Source organism: Mirounga angustirostris, unplaced genomic scaffold (assembly GCF_029215605.1).
Source record: "Mirounga angustirostris isolate CCGP_5_RB_7025 unplaced genomic scaffold, mMirAng1.0.hap1 SCAF_11, whole genome shotgun sequence".
NCBI lineage: Eukaryota > Metazoa > Chordata > Mammalia > Carnivora > Phocidae > Mirounga > Mirounga angustirostris.
Genome location: NW_026991719.1, coordinates 111,177,921 through 111,201,087, shown reverse-complemented (window position 1 = coordinate 111,201,087; position 23,167 = coordinate 111,177,921). Strand labels below are relative to the sequence as shown.

General features: G+C 42.6%; 1 protein-coding gene across 15 annotated transcripts in view; it reads right to left on the bottom strand.

The window, feature by feature from the left end:
- LOC123849904 (integrator complex subunit 6-like) overlaps nucleotides 1-23,167 on the bottom strand; it is a 52,947-nt gene that overhangs the window by 4,309 nt on the left and 25,471 nt on the right. For 8 of the 15 annotated variants that reach the window (XM_064574610.1, XM_064574612.1, XM_064574617.1 and 5 more), the window contains 9 exons: nucleotides 22,059-22,222; nucleotides 19,472-19,624; nucleotides 16,548-16,680; nucleotides 8,563-8,657; nucleotides 7,466-7,576; nucleotides 5,008-5,226; nucleotides 4,232-4,355; nucleotides 2,881-3,023; nucleotides 1,125-1,359 (listed from right to left, as the gene is read on the bottom strand). In XM_064574610.1, coding sequence (XP_064430680.1) covers nucleotides 1,125-1,359; nucleotides 2,881-3,023; nucleotides 4,232-4,355; nucleotides 5,008-5,226; nucleotides 7,466-7,576; nucleotides 8,563-8,657; nucleotides 16,548-16,680; nucleotides 19,472-19,624; nucleotides 22,059-22,222 — 1,377 coding nt within the window. Of the gene's footprint in view, nucleotides 1-1,124; nucleotides 1,360-2,880; nucleotides 3,024-4,231; nucleotides 4,356-5,007; nucleotides 5,227-6,659; nucleotides 7,577-8,562; nucleotides 8,658-16,547; nucleotides 16,681-19,471; nucleotides 19,625-22,058; nucleotides 22,223-23,167 lie in introns of those variants that run through there. The other 7 variants (XM_064574615.1, XM_045882941.3, XM_064574616.1 and 4 more) reach the window with 6 other exon arrangements.

The window sequence follows — 23,167 nt, the reverse complement described above, 5'->3', positions numbered from 1 at the left end:
ACAGGGCCAAGAATGGGAAGCAGGGAAATCAGATGAGAAGCTGCTGTAGTAGCTTGGGGACAGATGGTGGCAGCATGGACTAGAGGGATGGAGACAAAGGGGGCGATACAGGAATTCTATTGGGTGTCAGGTTGCCTGGACTTGCTAAGGGATGGAAGTGAGAGAAGAATTAAGAGAAATCATGGTGACTCCAAGGGTTTTCACCTGAAACCCTGGGGAAATAATAGTGCCAGGGCTGGGCAGGGGCCCATGCCCATACTGCTCCTGAGAGTGGATCGTGCCCTGCTCTTCCCGATCTGGCTCATTGACCTCATGCTAACAGGTGGTGTCACTTAAGATGAAGCGTCATGCACTGGGGACGGCTGCGGGGAGAGCTGTTTTGGAGAGAGCGGAGGTGAGGCTTTCCAATGAACCACGTGAAACCGACTGAGTTTTGTCTGCCCGTCGGACACCTCAGTGGAGATACCATGTCCATGGATAAATTTAATTCTGGCGTTTGGAGCAAGTTGTAGTCGAGAGGGGTAAATACCCGAGTTGTTGACATGTGCGTCTCCTGGAAAGCCTAAGACTGCACGGGGTCACCTAGGGAGGGGAGGGGGGCCAGGATGGAGTGTCGGGTCCCTACACTATTTACAGGTGGGAGAGAAGGGGAGAAACCACAAAAAGAGGATGAAGAGGGGTTGCCATAAAAGGGCAAAGAAAATCAGGGCTCGTGGTGTCTGTTTCCATGGAGGAGGGAGTGAACAACTGCGTCAAATGGCGCGAAGGAGCAATGGCAACATGCAGCAGAGGGGAGAGGCGGAGCCTCTGGGTGAGAGCAGGAAGAGGAGATGAGGCCACAAAGCCAGTGCAGACCCGGCCATGCTCTTCTTGGGCCCGTTCGGTCCTGCTCCTTCGGGAACCTGCTTCCTCGCTCTGACTCACGCAGCAACATGCGCCTACCTCCACAGCAGGGCCTCCGTGCCCCACGGGGCACCTCTGCACCTACCCCATGGATGATTTAATAACGGTTTACTTAACGACCAAAAAGCGAATACAAAAGAAATGAGCACAAAGGAAACTAAAGTTGCTTAGTGTCTTAGTCGTCTAGGAGCCATAAGGAAATCACAACCACTACTCTATACCTGTGTGGACAAGGGTGGGTTTTATGAGGTTTGGATAAGATGGTAACCACGAGGCTGAGGGTGGTCCCTTGCCGCCCACGTGGTTAGTTACAGTAGGTGGTGTTTGTGGTTCCGCCAACAGCAGGGACATACTCCGCCTTCTCTTAGGTGACAGAGGACTGCTGGCTTCTCCGGGACGCTTCACTTTGTTTTGTGGCCCTGCTACGAACTCATCTGCTTCATCAATCATCATTCCCTAGAAGACATCAACGAACATGTTCCATTAAAGATCATGCGTCCCACCACCAACACAGGCCCTGCTCACGGGCCCGAGATCTGCCACGCCCCACACCGACTCCTCGCTCAGACGGCGCCACTCTGGTCCAGTAGAACGGGTCGCCAAGGTCAGACACGGTACAATCACGGTTACCCAGAAAGCTTGAGGAATGAGCAACTCGCATGAACCGAGATGGGAATAAACCCACAGTGACCTTTCTGAGGAAGGACAAACCATGCTGAACCAACAATTCCCTTGTGTGCTTTTGCGCTTTAAACGCATCATTAGGAAATACTGATTATCACCGTACAGAATGCTGCATCTAAATGGTGGACAGCCGGCTGATGGAAAAAAAAAGAAAATGTCATTCCCCCGACAGCAACCTCATAGAGATTCAAATATGTCCACTGTGGGGGGATTCTCACTCTGGGGGGTAAAGGATAAGAGTAGAAGTGTAGAAGGGTAGCTAAAAGCTGTTGTCATCCAAGGATAACCCAAGAATATGAAAGTATTTTCATGAAATCATAATAAATGACATTTCCAAGGCACTTTCCAAAGCAAAGCAGTCCAGAAAGGTGAGAACACATTCACTGAGCTTTACTACATGTCAGGTCATGTTCGAAACAGTATTACACGCACTCACTCAATACTCCACAGGGCTCTATTAGTTAAGCATAACAAAGAGCCCCAATGCTACAAGTGAGGAAACCAAGGCACAGAAAGATTAAGAAAAACTCCAATTAATTGAGGATGGGGGTGAAGTGGGTGAAGTGGGATACCTTCCAGTCTTGTTTGGTTACAAGAGAGATTATTGTATGGTCTGCACCTTAATACCAATTGTCTTCTCCGTGTGTGCAGATATAATCCCCATGTGCCCTCATCCTTAAATGGTCAAGTCAGCATCTCTCTCTCTCTCACACACACACACACATACACACACACGTCACATTTAGATCTCTAGTAGGACAATCCAAATAAAGCAACATCACCTAGTACTTCCTATTTCAAGAGGAACACTTCATCACGGTCTAGATAGAGCATTAGAGACCCGAGTCATGGAAACAGGAAATAAATGGTGATCTCAATATTACAGGAATTAGCGTGTAGACATGGGAATGGATACAGACTCTGGAGCTGGAAAGATGTGGGTTCAAATCCTGGCTCTTATCAGCCGTGTTTACTCAGGGCATGCCACTTGACCACTGTAAGCCTTGATTTCTTCTTATGAAAGGGCAGATAGGAACACTCATCTGCACTGCAAGCATTAAATGTGATCATTTAAAACACCAGCTCCTACTTGGTACTCAATCAAGGCCTATTATTTTCTTCAAGCAACACACCTTTGCATCAGGAGGCACCTGCTTTCCATGCACAAAGAGCCCTACAGTCTATTTTATCTTTTAAACAGAGGGAGCTCTGATTTATATTCATCGTGCCCAGAAGAAAGGAATTATAGCAAGGATATCACCAAGTAGGCAGACTCAGAAATCGGCATCTTACCTTCTTATCTTGTTTGAACGGATTGCCGAAAGTATGCAGTCTTTTTGGTTGATCGGGATCGATCTCTCGAAGAGGAGAAGCCAATGTCTTTAGATATTCCTGATAGTTACCCATTTGTGCGACTGGAACACTATGAAGGGAATCTGTAACATCATAGGGAGAAAAACACATGGTCTACAGCTGCAGTGTCCCACCCTTTTGAGAGGACACGATCACAGTCGGCTTTAGCAATGTGGGCCTTGGCATAAAATCTTGAATTCTAAGATCCAAAAGCATCTCTCTTCAACCCACTCATTACTCAGGGTACCATCACTACTGCCTACAGGCTCAGATCATGAGGTCAACCACAACTCCCTTCTGCTTCCAACCAGGTTTGAAAATGGGCTGACATCTGGTACACCACCACCCAACTTGAGGCACTATGTTTGTTCTGCATTTCAAAGAGCCTAGGCTCCATGGTTCTCTCTTATCATCTGGAGAACCTTGGTTAGTAGGCCTTCTGTTCTTGGGAGAATGTGATTAAATCTACAGGCTCTCTTCCTTAGAGAAGCTTCCTCCTCACCACAAAACTTGGTGTATAATTTCAGGAGATGGGCCAAGCTAAGATTTGCTCATTTTAACAGACAAATGACCCATTTTAAAATGAACAAAAGGGAGTAAAGGGGAATTGTATACCATCACCAATTATCCTAGACACTATCAGGCGTAAATGAGGAATTCTGGATTGAATTCATCATGGCAGGCTGGGTTGTGCAATTTCCGAAATCTGACAGACCTAGATCCTGCCACTTTCCAACTCCTGGAACCTGGACTAGCCATTAAAATGAGAGAGAGAGAGAGAGAGAGAGAGAGAGAGAGAGAGAGAGAAACAGATTCTTAACCATAGAGAACAAACTGATGGTTACCAGAGCAGAGGGGGTGGGAGGAATGGGTGAAAGAGGTGACAGGGATGGAGGGCACTTGTGATGAGCTCCCGGTCTTTGTATGGAAGTGTTGAATTATACACCTGAAACTAATATTACATTGTATGTGAACTAGACTGGAATTAAAATAAAAACTTCAAAAAAAGAAAAAAATGCTCACTCTTGGTTTCCATGTCCATAAAATGGGCATAAAAGCAGTCTCTCTCTCATGGGACTGTTTTGAAGCTTACAAAAGCTGAAGCATGCACACCTCCCCTAAAACCTGAGGACAAGCAAATTGTGCTGGGGAGTGTAGGGATTAAGCAAAAATAGGCATTCTAAGCCTTAAAATATTACAAAATAACCTACAGATTATGCAGTAAGCACCTTCATGGAAGTCAGGCTTGCCGCTCTCCTAATCAACAAAAAGTACTGCTTTGTTCATTTACCTTCATCTTGTCCCACGATAAACTTGTGTGTCTTCAGCAAATTGGATCTCATTCTGGTTAACTGGTCTAAAAGACCTCTACGTGGAATATCATAAGCATTTCTATATGTCTGAGGTTTCAAATCCTATTCGAAAGGGAAGAAATAATTTCAGTCACTCCTGGGGCTTTTGACATCGAAAGTGTCATTCTTACTCTCTTAAAATCTTAGTGAAGAGAACGACAGTCAATATAACTAACTGTAGTAGAAATTGGCCGGTGGCCAATTTGCCTTCGATGGCCTTTTTCTGAATTCCAGTACGCCCACAAAATATTCAAAGCACTGGGAATATCCTTTTCCAAGTATGTCAGCTGGCCCGGCCCATTCTGCCTAACGTGGACCTCCTCTCTGGGAAATCGTGGGTCCAGGGGTCCCGGCAGGGCTGGCCAAGACTCTCTCACAGATGCTCTGTTGCCCGAGACTCCTCAAACCCGATCCTCTTCCTTGTCCTCTCCTCTCACAGGTGCCAGGGGAGCAGTACGACCTGAAGGCTCTCCCTGTCTACTCCTGTCCTCTCGCCCCTTTATCCTTCCCAGACATTACCCACCCCTCCCCGCCGAACGTATCTTGTACATTTAATTCCATATCGGCGTCTGTGGGCAAGACAATTCCTAGACTGGTCCATATGGATAACCATGAAGTCCAAAACAGGATCGTAATCATTTCAAAATTAAAGTAATATGACATAAATGTTTCTGACGAGTTCAAACAAACATGAACGATTTATGTCACAGTTTACCTTGTTTAAGAGCCCTAACTGGAAGCCAGCAAATTCTTTGGTATTCAATTCTGTCAGTCTTGGTGCACTTTCCCCTATGATTTCTTTCAATAGTTTTCTAAAATTTTTACTGTGAGTCATGGACACGCCACCTCCAGAATGGTTTTTCACTTTGATTCCAATTTCCTGGGGAGGTTTCTTCCCCACGGATGCTAGTATTCGTTCTGACTCTAGTTTGGTCTAAAATGAAAGTACATAGTATGTTAAGAAAAGATCTACATTATCATGGTTGTTTTCACTACTTAAGAAAGGTAATACTTTAAGAACCCCACAGAAGAATTTTTCAATCGTAAATCATAGAAAAACTGATAATTAAATATTTCCCTGTGCATAGCAAACAGGGAGGGGGCCTAGAAAGGTAAATGACTTACTACATTTTTTTTTCCTCTCGTCTAGTGTCAAAATTATGATTGAATCATGGAGAGAATGGAAACTGTGGCTAAGACTTCCATTCACAGACATTTAAAATCACATTTTGTTGCTGTAGAATCTAGTCTAAGTCAACGTATTTATTTCAGACCCAGACATAAAGGTTTAAGACTCTGTATTTACAAACATAAACTAGTGCTAAAATTCGGATTACATAGATTGGCATCACATCTGGAAAAAATTATATTGTTTATTTCTAATATCGGACCACCCCCCAAAAAGTAATGCTTAATTTAACAAACATTACCACATAAATAATATGTAATGTGTATTCAGTAAGTTTCTAGCTAACTTACAAAAAAAATCCTCTTACTAGACACTGTTAAACCACATTGATAAATATTGCTTGACAGTGTACTGGGCACATTTTGTGATTTACATACATCTGAGATGGTTCAAGGAACACTGGCGACATAGCTATTAAATTAGTAATTAAATTAGTAATTGGAGTGATTATAAATTAGTAATAATCTTTTCTTTTTCTCTAAAAGAAGGAATCCCACCAATGCCCCGTAAGCCCAAAAGAATTTTGAGTTTCTTATGATTAGGTCGGAGATATTCGCTAATTCTCACTATGATTGGAACTAAGTACGTTTATTATTTTTCCAAAAAACTAAGTCATGAAATAAGGGAGAAGAGCAAATGAAGGGCCTGTTTCCAGAAATCGTTCCGAAATCTCATTTGAAAAACTACACAAACAACATGTCCCAGAGGTCCCAGAACTTGCATGAGTTTCAACTCTGCTCTCTATTCTTCCTTGTGGCCATACCCTGCTGACACAGCCTTAAAGGCCTAAGGTAGACATCAAATAAAAAATATATATAAATCAACAGGTCAATCAGTCAATAAATAACCAAAACAAAACATTAACAACAACAAAAATCTATTAGAGGAAAGGGGGTCGTGGGGACACTCGGTAGACCAGAAATCTAGGTTTGCCTTTACTTTCTTTCGCATTTATGAGCATGCTGGCCAGGTAGGAGCTGGTAAGCCTCAGACCATCCTTCTGTCTGTGCCAGGTCCTCGCAAGGTGTGTCAGCATCCCCAACTGTGGAGTCATTTGGGTTCTTTAGTGACATCTGACACTCTTTGGCTTACTACTATCTGTCTCCTACAGGCCCAACTTCCAAACGTATCTGCCTTAAAGCCTGACGGCCACTGCAAATGCTAGTACTGCTCCCTACCTGGGAATACCCTTGTGCAGAAGAAGAAAGTAAAAAGGCTGCATCGATTGGTCATATAACATAACACATTTGTGTGGCAGTAAAGCTCTAACTCAGTAGCTCTCAAATATTTCCATCCTGCAAGAATGGGCTAGGTAGAGGTGAGAAGTATGATAAGTAGGGGTGAGTGGAGGATGAGGTACTAATAGTGGGGCAGGCAAGGGACAAGGTGAATAATGGTAAATGAGGTGGGGGTATAAAGGAACAGATGGAGGGCAAGAAGAGAGGAGGTTGAACTCCACTCTTCAGGTCTCCTTGGGGCCTATCACCCTCCAGCAATGAGGAACACTGGTCTCATCTCCCCGTCTCCAAGAAAAGGCATCTGGATATTTATTGCCTAAACACGAATGTCAGGCAAGACGTTGAACCACCACACCATGCCTCCGTGTGCTGACCTAAAAAAAGGGGGGGGTGCTCTAGCCCAGCGTGACTTAAGGAGAAACTAGGTTGAGGACAGACAAAATGTGACCCATGAGATAATTTTACTAAGCCTCTGCCCCTCTTAGGCCACAAGATATCAACCAGCTTGTGGGTAGCACAAACTGGCGAGCGAAAGGAGAAATGGCACAGCATCCAATGACACTGACAGACCCTTAACTGCAGTTTAATGGTGAAGCTAGAAGCCATAGAGAATCACATTATTACTAATCCATAAAGTGGAGAAATAGATACACATTTAATTTGAAAAATTACAATTACACTAAAGAATAAGGAAATGCACTTCTGAGGGCAAAGGATTTTTGTTTGTTTGTTTTTACCAATACTACCTGTTGGCTGAGTTTTTTAAGGTAAGAGATAACACTGTAACTAAGTCCACAATCTAAATTATCTGATATCAGATTTGGAGCTCCCATCATCCTTAGTGCTTTCTTTAATGGCTATAAGGAAACAAAATACACAACAGTAAGAATAGAATAAATCTTAAAATACTCAAAGTTCAGTTATAAGGGGCAAAGGGACATGATTCATTTCTTAGAAGTCAAGGTGCTGCACATAAAACCAAACATGGAACATTAAAAAGTGGCAATGAATATAGCAGAGGAGTAAGGAGCAGAAAGTAACAAAATCAGAAGAGAGTGGGAGAAGAAGAGCAAGAAACAGCAAATTCAAACAGGTAAATTGCTTTCAGGCTTAATTCCCAAATCATAAAATCATTTCATATTGCATTTTATCGTGCACCCCGTTCCTGCCATGGTAAATACTAACACACCCCAATTTCTCCTCCCAGTGACACCACTGGTACCCTTTAAGATTCTGCCTTTTCACCTCTAGAAACTTGGCCAAAAGTTTGCCACATCTGCCTCTGAAATGATTTTGATCATCTTGATTTCGATTACACGACCAGTTCAAAATCATCATGACTGTTTTTCCCCAAATTGTAGAAACCCAAACGAGGCCAAGTAGCTTTTTGTTCTTTTTGGATTCCCCTCCCCCAACCAGTGCCCCTGCTTCGTGCTGTGTCTCGGACACATTTACCAGGCAGTACGTCAACATATGGCCTTCAGAGTTGTTTTTCAGAGGAAAACCCCATATTGAAAATTTCTAGAGTTAAAAAGGGAAGTTGGTATCATACATGAGTCCAGACCTATTTTTCTTAAGTCCCCAAATCCCACTTTCATAAGGTTACTTTAATAAGAGAAACATAGATAGACGTGTTGTTTTAAAAAATAACCATGGCAGTTAAAGGCAATAAAATAAAGAAACAATTTTCTTCCACATAATTTGAGAAGACAGTGGCGACACAAATATTTAGCAATAAAAATATCGAGCTTATTTCAAGGGTCCAGTGTTTGGTTCACTGACATTTCTGGTGACAAGAATCATCATTGATACAGCTAATGCATATATACACATAAATACATACTAATAAGTAGTACGGAGGCAGAGTTTTTAAGTAGCTGTCAAAAGCCTGTCGCCACTTCAGATTTGGCTTAAGCTTGTGAACTTTAAACAAGTCATCTGTAAGAGAAAAACCAAACAAAGTATGACGTGATTCCAGTCCTAAATTCCAAGAGCTAAATCAAGCAACCTGCATCTGCTATATCGTTTCCTAGACATCTCAACTTTTAATTACATTAGATGAACCTCTCATTGATCTGATTGTCTTGTTTGGTACTATTTACCAAAATTATATGGAGTGTTTTTCTAGAAAAAAAAATTCTCAGGTTAGATATTCCTCTGCCATCTGTGAAGCTACGTAAAATGTAATATTTAAGCCCTGACTCCGATCCACACGTGAAATATCTTTCTGACCCGTTACATATTGGTAACATGACTGTACTAATTTTCACCTGAGGGGGAATCCATGGTCACTGGTTGACGGAATATTTTTTTATTCGAATGGAGGGTGTTAAAGCAACAACAAGGACAAAACCCCGGAATCACAGAGACAGAGAACAGATCAGTGGCAGCCAAAGGCGGGGTGGGGGTGTAGGGAGTAGGCGAAATGGCTGAAAGTGATCAAATGGTACAAACTTCCAGTTACAAAATAAGTAAGTCCTGGGGGATGTTACGTACAGCATGGTGACTCTAGTTAATGATACTGTATTGCGTATTTGCAAGCTGCTAAGACGGTAGATCTTAAAATTTCTCATCGCAAGAAATTTGTGATCACGCGTTGTGATGGATGTGAACTAGTGTCCGCAGTGTTCTTTTCACAGTATGTACAAAGACTGACTCATTAACATTGCGCACGGGAAACTAACGTTATGTGTCAATTATATGTCAATAATTAATAAATAAATAAACGGAGGGTGTTGTAAAGAGACTTTACAAAAGCAAAGCCTCTAACTTCCAGGCAATGACAGCGAGCTCTAAATTATGCTTTGGATTCGCCTTCATCAGCCTATACTTTGTATAGTCCTATTCCCCGCCCTCCTTCATTTCTTCCGTTTCAGGGGTCAGGCATTTCAAGCCAAACGTTGGGTCTGTCAAATATTAGCTAACAATTAGGTCATGGCACTAGCACAAGCTAGTGGAGATGTTAGGTTGGGAGTTCGAAACTCTGTACAACTAAATATGTTTCTTGAATACCATGTGCGTTAATACCCCTAAAGATACTGTCCTTAAATAAGCGGACATCCCCTCTACCTTTTTCAAACTTAAATTTAATTGTTTCCATAATCTAAATGCATATAGACACTACAGGAAAATTGCCAAACCATGTCATTATTTCCTTCTGAGGGTATGAAAAAATATTTTTTATATATTAATTCAAAATTGGTATCGCCAGACATCAACAGGAACCTGCCGCACTTAATACAAATGCCAAAGATATTTTAAATTCATCTTCTATTTTGTTTCTTCAGGTTTCATTGGCTCTTATCCAAAAAAATCCAAATGCTTTACTTCCAAGGACAAAAGCATCCCTATGCCATATGCATGATTTCTCTACAAATAGGCCTATTCTTTGAAATGCTGAATTACTTTAGTTAAGAAAAGCAACTACGCATTTTCTTCCTTTTACTGCTATAATAAAGTATTCACCCCTGCTGAAACTAATTTAAATGAATTTACAAAGTCATAAAATGTGGGTCTTCTGTTCTTTTGGTGCAGGGTAGAAAGAACAAAGAAAAACAGATCTGAAGAGATTTCTGGCTCATTGTAACATGCAGGTCCTTTAAAGACCATTCATATCTTGACAGAAAGGAACGAGAGACGGTGGAAATATGCTGTTATACTTGGGTCTTTATGTGGAGTCTGTTGGGAATTAAGCAGATTTTTGGAAACTGACAAATTGAAATACCACAAGACTGGGGAGACATTTAGATATAAATAGATTAGATAATGAGAGTCAAGAATAGTCTTAGAATTTCAAACAATGCCGATTGCAATGATTCCACCAATTAGTCTAATTTAGTCTAATTATTTCTTGTCGGGAGTTTTTGAAACGGGGGAGGAAGAAAGAGAATGTTCCACAGTCTAGATTAAGGGTAGACAGCTACTGGGGTAAGGCTGCTTGAGTCACATTCTCCGCGGGGCAGGAAATGATTTCCATGGCGTTAGGTTGTATTAGGACAGGACAGTGAAGATGTCATAAACACTCAGCGAGTCAACGTTTGAAAGACAAAGAGATCAGAGTGTAGGAGAGTAAAGTGATACTACCCACACCTCAAAAACTACTAACATTTTCCCTTCCATTCATTTCTCCCCATTTCCTGCTGCAAAAAAAGGGGGGGGGAGAGGTGGCTCAGCCACACACTTAGCAGAATGAGCTTTGAGAAACCACTTCGCCTTCTTGTGCCTCCGTTTCTTTTTGTTCTCCTGATTGGAACACTGGTCTTAATATGGAGCTGAATTTTATTTTTTACACAAATCTCAGTTCTTAATTAAAAAAACAAACAAACGGGGCAGGCACCTGGGTGGCGCAGTCAGTTGAGCATCTGACTTTTGGTTTTGGCTCAGGTTGTGATCTCAGGGTCGTGAGATCGAGCCCTGTGTAGGGCTCTGTACTCAGTGGGGAGTCTGCTTGGATTTCTCGCTCCCTCTGCCCCTCCCCCCACACTCTCTCTGTTCTCTCTAAAATAAATAAATAAATACTCTTAAAAAAAACGGGCGAACTGAATGTGGTATAGCTGAGGAAAAAAAGTTGCTACAGATGTCTTAATTTCTGTAGTTATTGGCCCTCGATAGAAAAAAAGCTCTCCTTATTGAGAGATAATCTTCTTGCCAACTGTGATATTCTGGTTACCACCCTACCGACATGATTCTCATGATGGCTCATTGATCCAATTAAGCCTCACTTATCCATTCCAGGTAAGTTTTAGTGCTTAAATAATTAAACTTCTGTTAACTACTTTTGACGGAAATCTTGAATCAATAAAGAAAAAAAACCAAGGGTGACCTTTAGGGACAGTTATCATATTATGCAGTAATACAGTGATGTTTCTGGGCATTAGGAAGTGTATGTGACTTAACTTGCCTTTTTACTAAATGCCCTGCCCAACAAATTGCAAAACTGTCCTATATCTTTATATAATGTCCTTCATATGGAATAGCAGTGCCTTCAAGAGCTATGAAAATAACATAGATATCAATAATGACAATAGTAATGATAATGCTAAGAGCATTATTGAGCAGTTACTATTTGCAATTTAACTGCATTAATTCATTTAATCCCAACTAAATGCCTTTGGGATACGTACTATCATTACGCCCATTTTACAGATGAAGTAAGTAAGGCACAGAGAAGCTATATACCTTATCCAAGGTCAAAAAGCTAGCAAACGGCAGAGCCAGGATCCATATGAGGGCAGCTACGCTCTACAGTCCATACTCTTCTTTTTTTAAGATTTATTTGTTTCTTTATTTGAGAGAGGGGAAAGGGACAGAGGGAGAGTGGGAGAGAGAGAATCACAAGCAGATTCCCCACTGAGCGAGGAGCCTGACACGGGGCTCGATCCCATGACCCTGAGATCATGACCTGAGCCGAGATCATGACCTGAGCTGAAATCATGAGTTGGACACTTAACTGACAGAGCCACCCAGGCGCCGCTCTACAGTGCATACTCTTCACACTATGGGGCTACACAACCCAGAAAGCGAAGTAATGGTGGAAATGTTGAGAGTGTCTTTTTCAGAACTCAACACAAAACCTAAGTTTGGGATTCGGGGGCACAAGGACCTCCAGCCTCTAAGGGTGTGAAAACTCCTGTGCTCCCTGGGAAGACACAGCTTACAGAAAAGCCTGGAAATGGATATTTAAAGGCAAAGGGCAGAATGGGAACTGAGTCAAGGACAGACTGACCCTCAGATGGATGCGTGGCATGGGGGAAGGGGGAGGGATCAAAGATGCCAATGGGTTTCTGGCTTGGGATGTTTGCAGAGGGATGTTGATGCTCTAGGCAGGGTTGGATCCTTGGTGTCAGAGGTTAAGGAGGACCAGGGACAGATGGGGCACATGTACCTCTTGTGACAGAAGCCATTGCAGGGAGAAGGGGAACTTGGCATTTGGGGAAGAGGCAGACTGACGGGTGACCAAGCAGACAGTGCTGGGAGTTGACCTTACCTAGTGCTGGGGAGTGTGAGAGTGGGCATCACGTGGCTACTTAGGCACAGCAGGTGCAAAAAGGAAGGCCTGGATGCTTCCTCTTAACCTTTATGCCATGTCCACATCTGACTTCTATTACCCGCAAGACCAAAAGCCCAGGCTTAGAGGGCGGGTCTCGCTATTGTGAAGAGCTGTGCATCTCAATTTCTACTGGGAGAGCAGCTACCCTGGTTAGGGGCACTTTCACATAATAAGCCCTGCAGTAATAAGGTCACCTCAACCCCTGCGGTGTCAATGGAGACCACATGGGGAGAAGTAGTGAGGAACTCCTACTTCTCCCAGCCAGGGAGGTATCATTCTAGTGAGGATCCAGAACCCCCACCCCACCCCCACAGCAGTAACGAGGAGCCCCTCCCTTTGAGTGTCAACAGAGGCCAAGTGGGGAACCTGGACTTCTACCCCCTCCCGGCACTAACAAGGCAGTACCCTGCAAACTCTGCCAGGAGTGAGAGAGGAAGCTGAACCAGAAGGCTTAAATAAGATCGAGACTCCTAACATAATGCTGAAAAGGCACAGGAGTCAACTGAAAATCCCTCAACGTACCAAGAACGAGGAAGATCTCACGACACATTCAAAAGACCATCAAGAGATGCCAACACCAAAATGACCGAGACATTAAAAATATCCAATAAAGATGTAAAAGGAGCCAGCATAAAAAAGGTTTCAACAAGCAATTATAAACTGGTGTGACACAAATGAGAAAACAGAAAGCCTCATCAAAGAAAGAGAAAGGAAAAAGCAGAAGATATAAAGAAGAACCCAATGGAAATCTCAGAACTGAGAAATACAATAACCAAAATAAAAAGCTCAACGGATGGGCTCAAAAGCACAACGGAGGGGACAGAGGAAATAATCAGTAAACTGGAAAAGAGAACAGGAGAAATCACCCAGTCTGAATAACAGAAAACAGACACAGACACAGACACAGACACAGACACACACACACACACACACACACACACACGCGAAAATGACCAGGTCTAAGATTTGAAAATCTTTCCCCGTTCCGTAGCTTGCCTTTTCACTCTGCTAATTATGGCCTTTGCTGCACAAAAGCTTTTAAGTTTGATGATTTTATTTATTTATTTAATTGACAGAGAGAGACAGCAAGAGAGGGAACACAAGAGGGGACTGGGAGAGGGAGAAGCAGGCTTCCCGCGGAGCAGGGAGCCCGATGCGGGGCTCGATCCCAGGACACTGGGATCATGACTTGAGCCGAAGGCAGACGCTTAACGACTGAGCCACCCAGGCGCCCCTATTTCTTTTTTTTTAATTTCCAGTTTTTATTTTAATTCCAGTTAGTGAACATACAGTGTTATATTCATTTCAGGTATAGAATGTAGTGATTCAACACTTGCATACACACCCGGTGTTCATCACAAGTGGACTCCTTAGTGCCCATCCCCTCTTTCCCCCATGTCCCTGCTCCTCCCTTCTGGTGACCAGCAGTGTGTTCTCTATGGTTAAGAGTCTGTTTCTTGGTTTGCCTCTCTGTCTTTTTTTCCTTTTGCTCATTTGTTTTGTTTCTTAAATTCCACATAGGTGTGAAATCATATGGTATTTGCCTTTCTCTGGCTTATTTCGCTTAGCCTTATACTCTCTAGGTGTATCCATGTAGTTGCAAAGGGCAAGGTTTCATTTTTGATGGCTGAGTAATATCCCATTGTGTACACATACCACCTCTTCTTTATCCATTCACCTATCGATGGCCACTTGGGCTGCTTCCAGATCTTGGCCATTGTAAATAATGCTGCCAGAAACATAGGGGTGCACGGATCCCTCTGAATTAGCGTTCTTGTAGTCTTTGGGTAAATATCCAGTAGTGCAATTACTGGATCATAGGGCCATTCTATTTTTAACTTTTTTTTTTCTATTTTTAACTTTTTGAGGAATCTCTATACTGTCTTCCCCAGTGGCTGCACCAGCGTTATTCCTTACGACTGCATGCGAATCTACAGTTATCGGAAAATAAAATGTCATCTTAAAAAATAGAAAAATAATACCATTAACAGTCAAAGTGGAGATTATCTAATCTTTCACTTTATAGCTGGGAGAACTGAAGTCACAAAGGGTGAGAAATAGGTGAAAATAAGTGAAATAGGTCGGACCGAGAAACAGAAAAACCGTATGATTTCACTCATATGTGGAATCTAAAAACACAAAACAAATGAATAAACAAACAGAAAGCAGAATCAGACCTATAAATCCAGAGAACAAGCTGATGGCTGCCAGAGGGGAGGGGGGTGAGGGGTGGGGGTGAAATGGGTGAAGGGGCATGGGAGGTGCAGGCTTCCAGTTATGGAATGAGGAAGTCACGGGGCTGAAAGGCACAGCATAGGGAACGTCGAGAATGGTGTTGTAACAGTGCTGTATGGGGACAGAGGGCAGCCACACTTGTGGGGAGCACGGCATAAGGTATAGACTTGTCCAATCACTATGTTGTACACCTGAAACTAATGTAACATTGTGTGTCAGCTACCCCCATGTAAAAACATTTTTTAAGAAATCATTAACTAATAAATCTATTTGAACTTATAAAATAATTTAAACAAATCCACAAAATATAGGTACTTTCTATTGGTACCCTTATTAATCTCAAAGACATAACCTATATTTTGTATCAATGACAATCACCTTTGAGAGGACATTTTTAGAGTGGACTAAGAAAGTCGGTAGACTATATACAAAATAATCACGCTAATCCATTTATAATGACCCATTCTTAACCTGCTTAACTTGCAACATTTGAAAGAATTGTTCTTTTCAGGACATGTAGTACAAACACTACTTATAGCACTAAAAATCTTACGCTTTTAATGACTACATGAAAACTCAAAGGTTGAAACTTTTTGCAAAAATTAAGAAACCCCATCGAATAAAAATGATCCCAACTTTACAACTAGAAGGATACCTACCACATGGTATGACTATATTGCTCCAAACAGATGCGGCTCTTTCAATGAGAAAAAAAAAAAAATCTCTACACACATTTTCAGTGATATCTCGGTAGCAGCTTCTGGAGTCGCTCCTTGTAGAATTTTACCATGGAAACGACAGCTGCTCCGACTACAGTGATTGCAGAATTGACGCTCGCACCTAGTTCCTTAACTTGCCTATAACACAGATGCCTCCGGAACATTTAAGATGCTTTTATGGGGGGGCGCCTGGGTGGCTCAGTCGGTTAAGCGACTGCCTTCGGCTCAGGTCATGATCCTGGAGTCCCGGGATCGAGTCCCGCATCGGGCTCCCTGCTCGGCGGGGAGTCTGCTTCTCCCTCTGACCCTCCTCCCTCTCATGCTCTCTGTCTCTCATTCTCTCTGTCTCAAATAAATAAATAAAATCTTTAAAAAAAAAAAAAAGATGCTTTTATGGGGGAACGAGTGGGAGCCAATACCCCACACAGAAGCCCTATTTTCTGGAGAAAACCATCAGATTCTTGGAGCATTAACCCCAACCAATGGAATTTTTGGTCCCAAATTAGTCAATGGAAAAGCCAAGTCACTTGAAACGGGGGGCAGGGGGCTGGGGGGCGCGGCGGGGAACGTCAGCACCAGAGGCTAAGTGTCTCTTCGGTCTGATGCAAAAAAACAAAAACAAAAACAAAACAAAACAAAACCGAAGTAACAAAACGAACAGAACAGAAAACAGTGTGCAAATTCTATCCTTCCAAACCGGTGTTTAGCCTTTTCTATATCCCGATATCAATTATTCTTTGACGACATTTAAAACGCTTAGCCGTTCTCCTATTTTTCATTTCTGTTGCGTTTTAAAGACGACGAAGTGGCATATACTTTACTTACCTAAAAGAGGGAGTAAAACCGGGTAGTTGTACGGCATCACAAAGAGGTTTACACAAGTTAAAGTCGTACTGGCTTTTAAATAACCAAATGGATAGCCAAGTTCATTGTATTTTCCACTGCTGGTAACAAATACCTAAGAACATGAGATCAGACACAGTTATGACAATGAGGATTTTATGTGAAACCAAACTCCCAGCAACGTTCCAGAATGACATCTAAGGCACAGCGTAACTATAATGTAAAAATGGCAATAGCGCTTTTAGCCTGGGGTCCTGTCCAAATAGGCCATACTAAATAAGAACGTTCTGATTGCAATTCTTTATACATTATATTAAGAACTGAAACCGGACTATGCGGTCACCATTCGGAGACCACGGGCTACATCAACAATACCCAAATATTTACTTGGTTAGCACAATGGCAAACGAGGCTGAAATACCACTAAGTGATACCAGCCATGAAAACAAACGGACTCCTCAAAAGAACAAGTGGGGACCAGAGTGGGGACTTGAGAAAAATGGAGCATTTGTCATCGGGTAAATATTTATCGAGTGGCCTATTATGAGCTGGACACCGAGGCAGCAAGGAGATGCTTTGGTTCAATCTGGAAGGCATTTTCTCTTCTAAATGATGCTGGTAGAGCAAACATTCAGTAACGATCAAAACATTAATCTTGGGCGCCTGGGTGGCTCAGTTGGTTAGGCGACTGCCTTCGGCTCAGGTCATGATCCTGGAGTCCCGGGATCGAGTCCCGCATGGGGCTCCCTGCTCGGCGGGGAGTCTGCTTCTCCCTCTGACCCTCCTCCCTCTCATGCTCTCTGTCTCTCATTCTCTCTGTCTCAAATAAATAAATAAAATCTTAAAAAAAAAATTAATCTTTATTCCATGTGACTACCATCTTATTCCTCGCTGATGATTCCTGATTATACGGTCAGGTCCTGTACACTCGATATGCTGGGCTGATGTCCTCTGGGTACCATTTTTTCCTCTCTGTTCCCTGTTTCCTCTTTGGCCCAAGTTAGGGCGCCGGTATATACTTTTAGGGACCTAGACCTTTGCCTTTCCCGAAGTCCTTCAGCAGGATCATTGAAGGCAAAAGTCAAACCGTGATGGTGAACAGAATCCATTCACCATGCTAATTCCCGGTACCGGCCATATCACCTACCAGTTGACTAAACTCTTGCTATATTTAGTCGTAGCTAAGAATAAATCTTTCCTGTGTCTTTTGTGACCCCACAAAACAATGAGTCGTGCTGGTGCTATAAAACAGGACTCATCTACTAGATTTCATGTCATAATTTGAACCTTAATAGAAACAAAGAAGTGTAGTAACACATGGTGGATTTCCCCCTATTTCCTAAGTATGTAGAACAGAAGAGGGGGGAAATCATCATAAAGGATTAAAAACGTTACACACAGCCATCGGGGGTCAGGCCTAGGAGGCCCATGAGAGGTGAAACACTGTTTTTTGTTCCTCTCTCCCTTTCTCTCTTTCTTCCCTCCCTCCCTCCCTTCCCTCTCATAAGCCCCCTGAGTTTTTCCAAATTCCTTATCACCTGCAGATTCATAGAATGGGGGGAGGGGGATTCAAAGGGATCATCAGAGACCATCTTGTCTAGAGAAAGTAAGTGGCTGGCCCAGGACCACATTACTGGTGGCAGACGTAGGGTTGGAATCCAGGCTCCATCATGATTTAGCCAAATTTCCTGGCTCCTGGTTCATCTTACTCCTTTTCACTCCCACTAATTCCTTGCCTTCAAATTAAACCAAAGTCACATAAGGTACAGGAGATAGGCATATGGCCTATTTGAGGGGTGGTGCAGGAAGCAAGGGCAGGATGTCTTATGCGCCTCTGGAGAAGCTTTACAAGAAATGTGCTATACAGAAAAGAGGGCTTCTTTTTAGGGAAAAGATATGATTTGTAATTGTATTTGCTTGTGTTGCAAAATTTGTGTCAATCCGTGAAGTCAACCTCCTATCGTGGTTTTGAGTTAACATTCTGTCATCCGTATCTCTACGTTCCTAGCACATTTCCGGGGCATTGTGTCATCAGCACCCAAATCAAGAAATAGAACACAACCAGAAGGAAACCCCTTCATGTCCCTTGCTGGTCACTGCTCTGCACCCCCAAGAGAAACTACCAACCCGACTTCTGACAGAGTCAGCCCGCTTTGCCTCTTTTCGAGTGTAGATAAAATAGAATCACAGGATCTTACACTTTTACATTCTTGCTTCAAGTGTGTTTCTTTTCTCCTACCCAGTTTTAGCATCTTCGGAGAATTTAAGTAGCTTAAAGACAACTAGTAGCAATAATCTCACATTTTAGGATGAAACAGATGGCAGTCTAAAAGTGTTTCTTGCGTAAATAGAAGCTAACAATTACTGATTGCTATATGGTGCCGGCGTTTAGAAATAGAACAAACACACTTCCAGCGCAGGACTTCCTTATTATATCCCAATAAAAGGGCTGTGTGACTGCCATGTCTGGATTTTTACAAACTAATATCCAAAGGTGAGTCTATTAATAAATCAGCAAGCCCTTCCGCCTGAAGTATAATGTTTGGAAGAGCCGGTAACACATGCATTTGCCACATCCGAGTAAAATCCATGTTACACACACCGATGTGCTTTGTACAGGAAGAGAAGTCTGACTACATGACAGAAACACAAAAGTAGTCTCAGGGCTTATGGGTTTTTTTTTGTGTCAAAAATATCTTGTACACCTGAAACTAATATTATACACTGTACCGTTAACTACCTGGAATTTAAAGAAAAACGTTAAAAAAAAAAAATTGATCTTGTACTTCCAATCTGTCGAGTTCACACGAAGCCTCAGCTGCAGAAGCCACCTTTGAAACTTCTTAAAAGAATTCCCAGCTCCCAGAGTGGTTACAGACATTTGGCCAACAGGTAAGGGTAAGTACCTGCCAGCAGGTATGGGGAGACTTTCGTTCCAGGATGTACTGAGTTAAGGGTGAAGGTTCAAGTTCATATTTGTCAAAAGGAAGTTTGTCTATTACCATTGGCTCACAATCTACGCAGGAGAACCTCACAACAGGATGAGATGTTCGTGGAGGCTAAAAGACAAGAGGGGAAGATACGGTCCGTTATCAAAGCGAGCTTATATTTCTGACAAATCCGCAACCCCTTCCGTGTTTTGTGAAACCATCACTGAGATATAGAGCAGTGCTTTGAAAAAGAGGGCATCGCCAACAGCGTCCATCTGGGGAGGGCACAGGGATTCTTTAGCTCTACCATCTACTTGGCATTGGGAGGAGGAAAGGTGAATTAGAACACTCATAACTACAATTTCAGTGAAGTAAAGATGACAAGTGCTTTGAATACGGTTAGGAAGTCACTAATGATCTATAGAATGAACCCCGATTTTCAGATCCACTTTGCAACCTCCAAGCGTGACCTGCCCTTCATTCTTTGTACCATGAGATTACAGATAGTCCAGATGCTGCTAGCGAAGAAGAAATCCATGAAGCTGTCAAAGGAGCTAATGACAGGGCTAGAGCTACCAACAAGCAAGCAGAAAAACTGTAAAGCCATGGAAAGGGCAAGGCAAGTACCAAAAATGAGCCAGTTACAACACCCAGGACCAGTGGAAATTTCTCACCCCCACAAGCTTGTCTCAGACCAGTTAGAGCCGAGGATGCTTTGGGCGGGCTGCAGAGGTACCAGAGCGGACTGGTAGAGATGAAGAGATGAGGAGATAGGACAAATCCCCGGGACAAGGGTGAGACGTGATGCCCCCTCTTCTTGCCGAGAGATCTCTCAGGCTAATAGGAATATGACAAAACATCTCCGTTTCCCTTATAAAGGGGAAAAACATACTCCTTTGCCTTTGTGATTTACACACCTACAAGATGTTTGAGGAGCTGAGGGAAACAGCCATCAAATGTGCTTTTAAAGCTGGGGGGGTGGTAACAGGGGTGATGTGTGGGTTAGCTGGAATTTCTTTCATCCCAGTTTTTCCTGATTTTCATTTTTTTTAATATTTTTACTTATTTGAGAAAGAGAGAGAGAGGGAGAGAGAGCGTGCAAGCATGGGGGGAGGGGCAGACGGAGAGGGACTAGCAGACTCTGCACTGAGTGTGGAGCCCCACACGGGGCTCGATCCCACGATCCTGAGATCACGACCTGAGCTGAAATCAAGAGTCAGTCGCTTAATTGACTGGGCCATCCAGGCACCCCTCCTGATTTTCATTTTAATTAAACCTGAGAAATACTTCTGGCTTCTTTGATTTAAACTGATTTTTAAAAAGCCATAAAGACACAAGTGAAGCCCTGTCACTAGCAATAATGACATAAATCCGTAACTAAAACATTCACTCTGGGGTCTGGAGCTAAGAGCGACTGGGCACTGAGATCTGCCCAGTGTGTCACCTTGGGGCCCTGAGGGAAGGCGGAGGAGATATACCCTCCCCCACAGCAGGGGCGGAAGTGGCTCTTCAGTCCTATATTCTCATGGCATCTCCTGGGAAAAGGAGCCTAGAAAGAGTAATCCAGAAGAAAATACAGTTCATGTCAGAAATTTCTAAAACGCACACAGGATGTAGATTGGCTGAACCAGGACGGTGCTGCACTGAAGGCGTAGTGATCGTTTTTGTGCCCCTCCCCCCACACCAGAAGGCTCACTCTGGCCTTTGTGCAGAGGCTTGGGGGAAGAAGATGAAGGGACAGTGGGCTCCACATGCTTTCCCTCATTGGTAGACACCCCTCTCCCCCCAAAAAAGCCAATTCATCTGGTACTAGGAACAACTACAATGTCAAACCCTCTTCTCCCAAATGCAGTGAACAAAAAGAAAAGTCCTCGCTTAGAGATCATTTTTCAAATACTGCTTAATTACCCATCACCGAAAGGTACACTGCAAGGAACGCAAGTCCATGGATTACAAAAAGATGAAAAGCAGGTCCACAAAGTTCCACTAGGTGCCTAACGACTCCCCAGGAGGAAGTAGAAGAGCTTCTGTGTTTCTAGAACCTAGGCAAGGTGCAAGCTAAGTTTTCATTTCCTGAGGATGTACACGAAAAACAATGCCCGTGCTCTTTGGACGTGGCGTTTCCCATGTCAGTCAAGTCAGCCGCTGGGAAATAAAAACCAAGCCACAGATTGCGACGCCATCAAAAATAACAACGCTTTAACATCCAAAGTGGGCAGTTCAAGTGGCAAAAGGCAACTAAAAGAAAGAATGCCAGAAGACCAAGGAAGTCCTCTCTTGTTTTTAGGTAAAAGCTTAGACTTCCAGCCAGAGAGAAAAGGTATAGCTTAAAAGCCTGAGATCGAGTCCCACATCGGGCTCCTGGCTCAGCGGGGAGCCTGCTTCTCCCTCTCTCTCCTTCTCTCCCCTCTCATGCTGTTTCTCTCTCTCTAATAAATAAATAAAGAAAATCTTTAAAAAAAAAAAAAAAAAAAAGAGCCTCAAAGCCATTTTACAAGGGTCACTGTAATCAGCAAACTGAAAATCCGGAATGATGTTTACCTTTTTGTTTTATGACACTTACTAGTGAAGGTAAATTCTGATCTGGCCAGAAAGATTCTGGAATTGGCCAATGTCCAACAGGAACACCAGTCTTAGAGTTAGGTCGTACATAGATGAGCTTATGACAACTATGCCATGGTTGAGCAGCAAATGAATTGCTTGGCCTGGATGAATCCATAAGTCCATCTAAAAGGTAAACAAAGACAGATACTAAGGCATCAATTTCTTTTTACAGCTGCTGATCTTCTTGCACAAAATTTTCAGCTCCAGGCAAAGTACAAAACAAGCCAAAACGGTACTTTGTGGTGAAAAAAATGAGAGAAATCAAAGACTCTATCAGGATTTCTGAATGTTCTCTCTAGCATTTTTCATCTAATCCATCCCTCTAATCCAACACCCCACCCCCATCCTTAACCATGCCCCGAACACCTAGTTATATGGAAAACTATTATAAAATTAGTTTTCAATTTTCTGAATTTGGACACATAAATTACCCCCACCAAAGCACTAGAGTTATTTTTTCAAATTAGGTAAATGAAATTGCTCATCCCTTGGTATAGTTTTTACATTTTTGGGATCTGACAAAGTAGGTCATAAATTCCATTTAGATTTTCTTTCTATTCCCAGTTAGATGGGGAGAAAAAAAGTATTCTTTACTAAACAGACCCAATGACCACAAAGGCAAAATAAAAACAATCCAGATGCACTCAAAGAATAGAAGGAATGTTGACAATACAATCTACATATATAGTTTGGGGAGGGAACATAAAGCAAATGCATCGAGTTTATTATGGACAAATTCATGATAGTTTCCCCAGCCACCATTAAAATTCCATGGAAGCTGGGCATTGTAGAATGCTGAAGGATGTATCCTGAATGTATTTGAATTGTTTAAACTAGCATATTTCATTTGTCCACCAAAAGAGGGCAAGGCAGAGTTATATAACCTTTAATGCAATGATTCAATAGTCTATATTTGTAAAAGAGACGTTTTAATGATTTGAGTCATATTTCTTAAATTACAGGTCATTTGATTTACTTATATAAGTGTCACTTTAAACAAGTAATTACTTTACGCCAGGAGATCTACTAGGGTCCATGGATCTCTAGGGAATACATGTAATGGCTTCA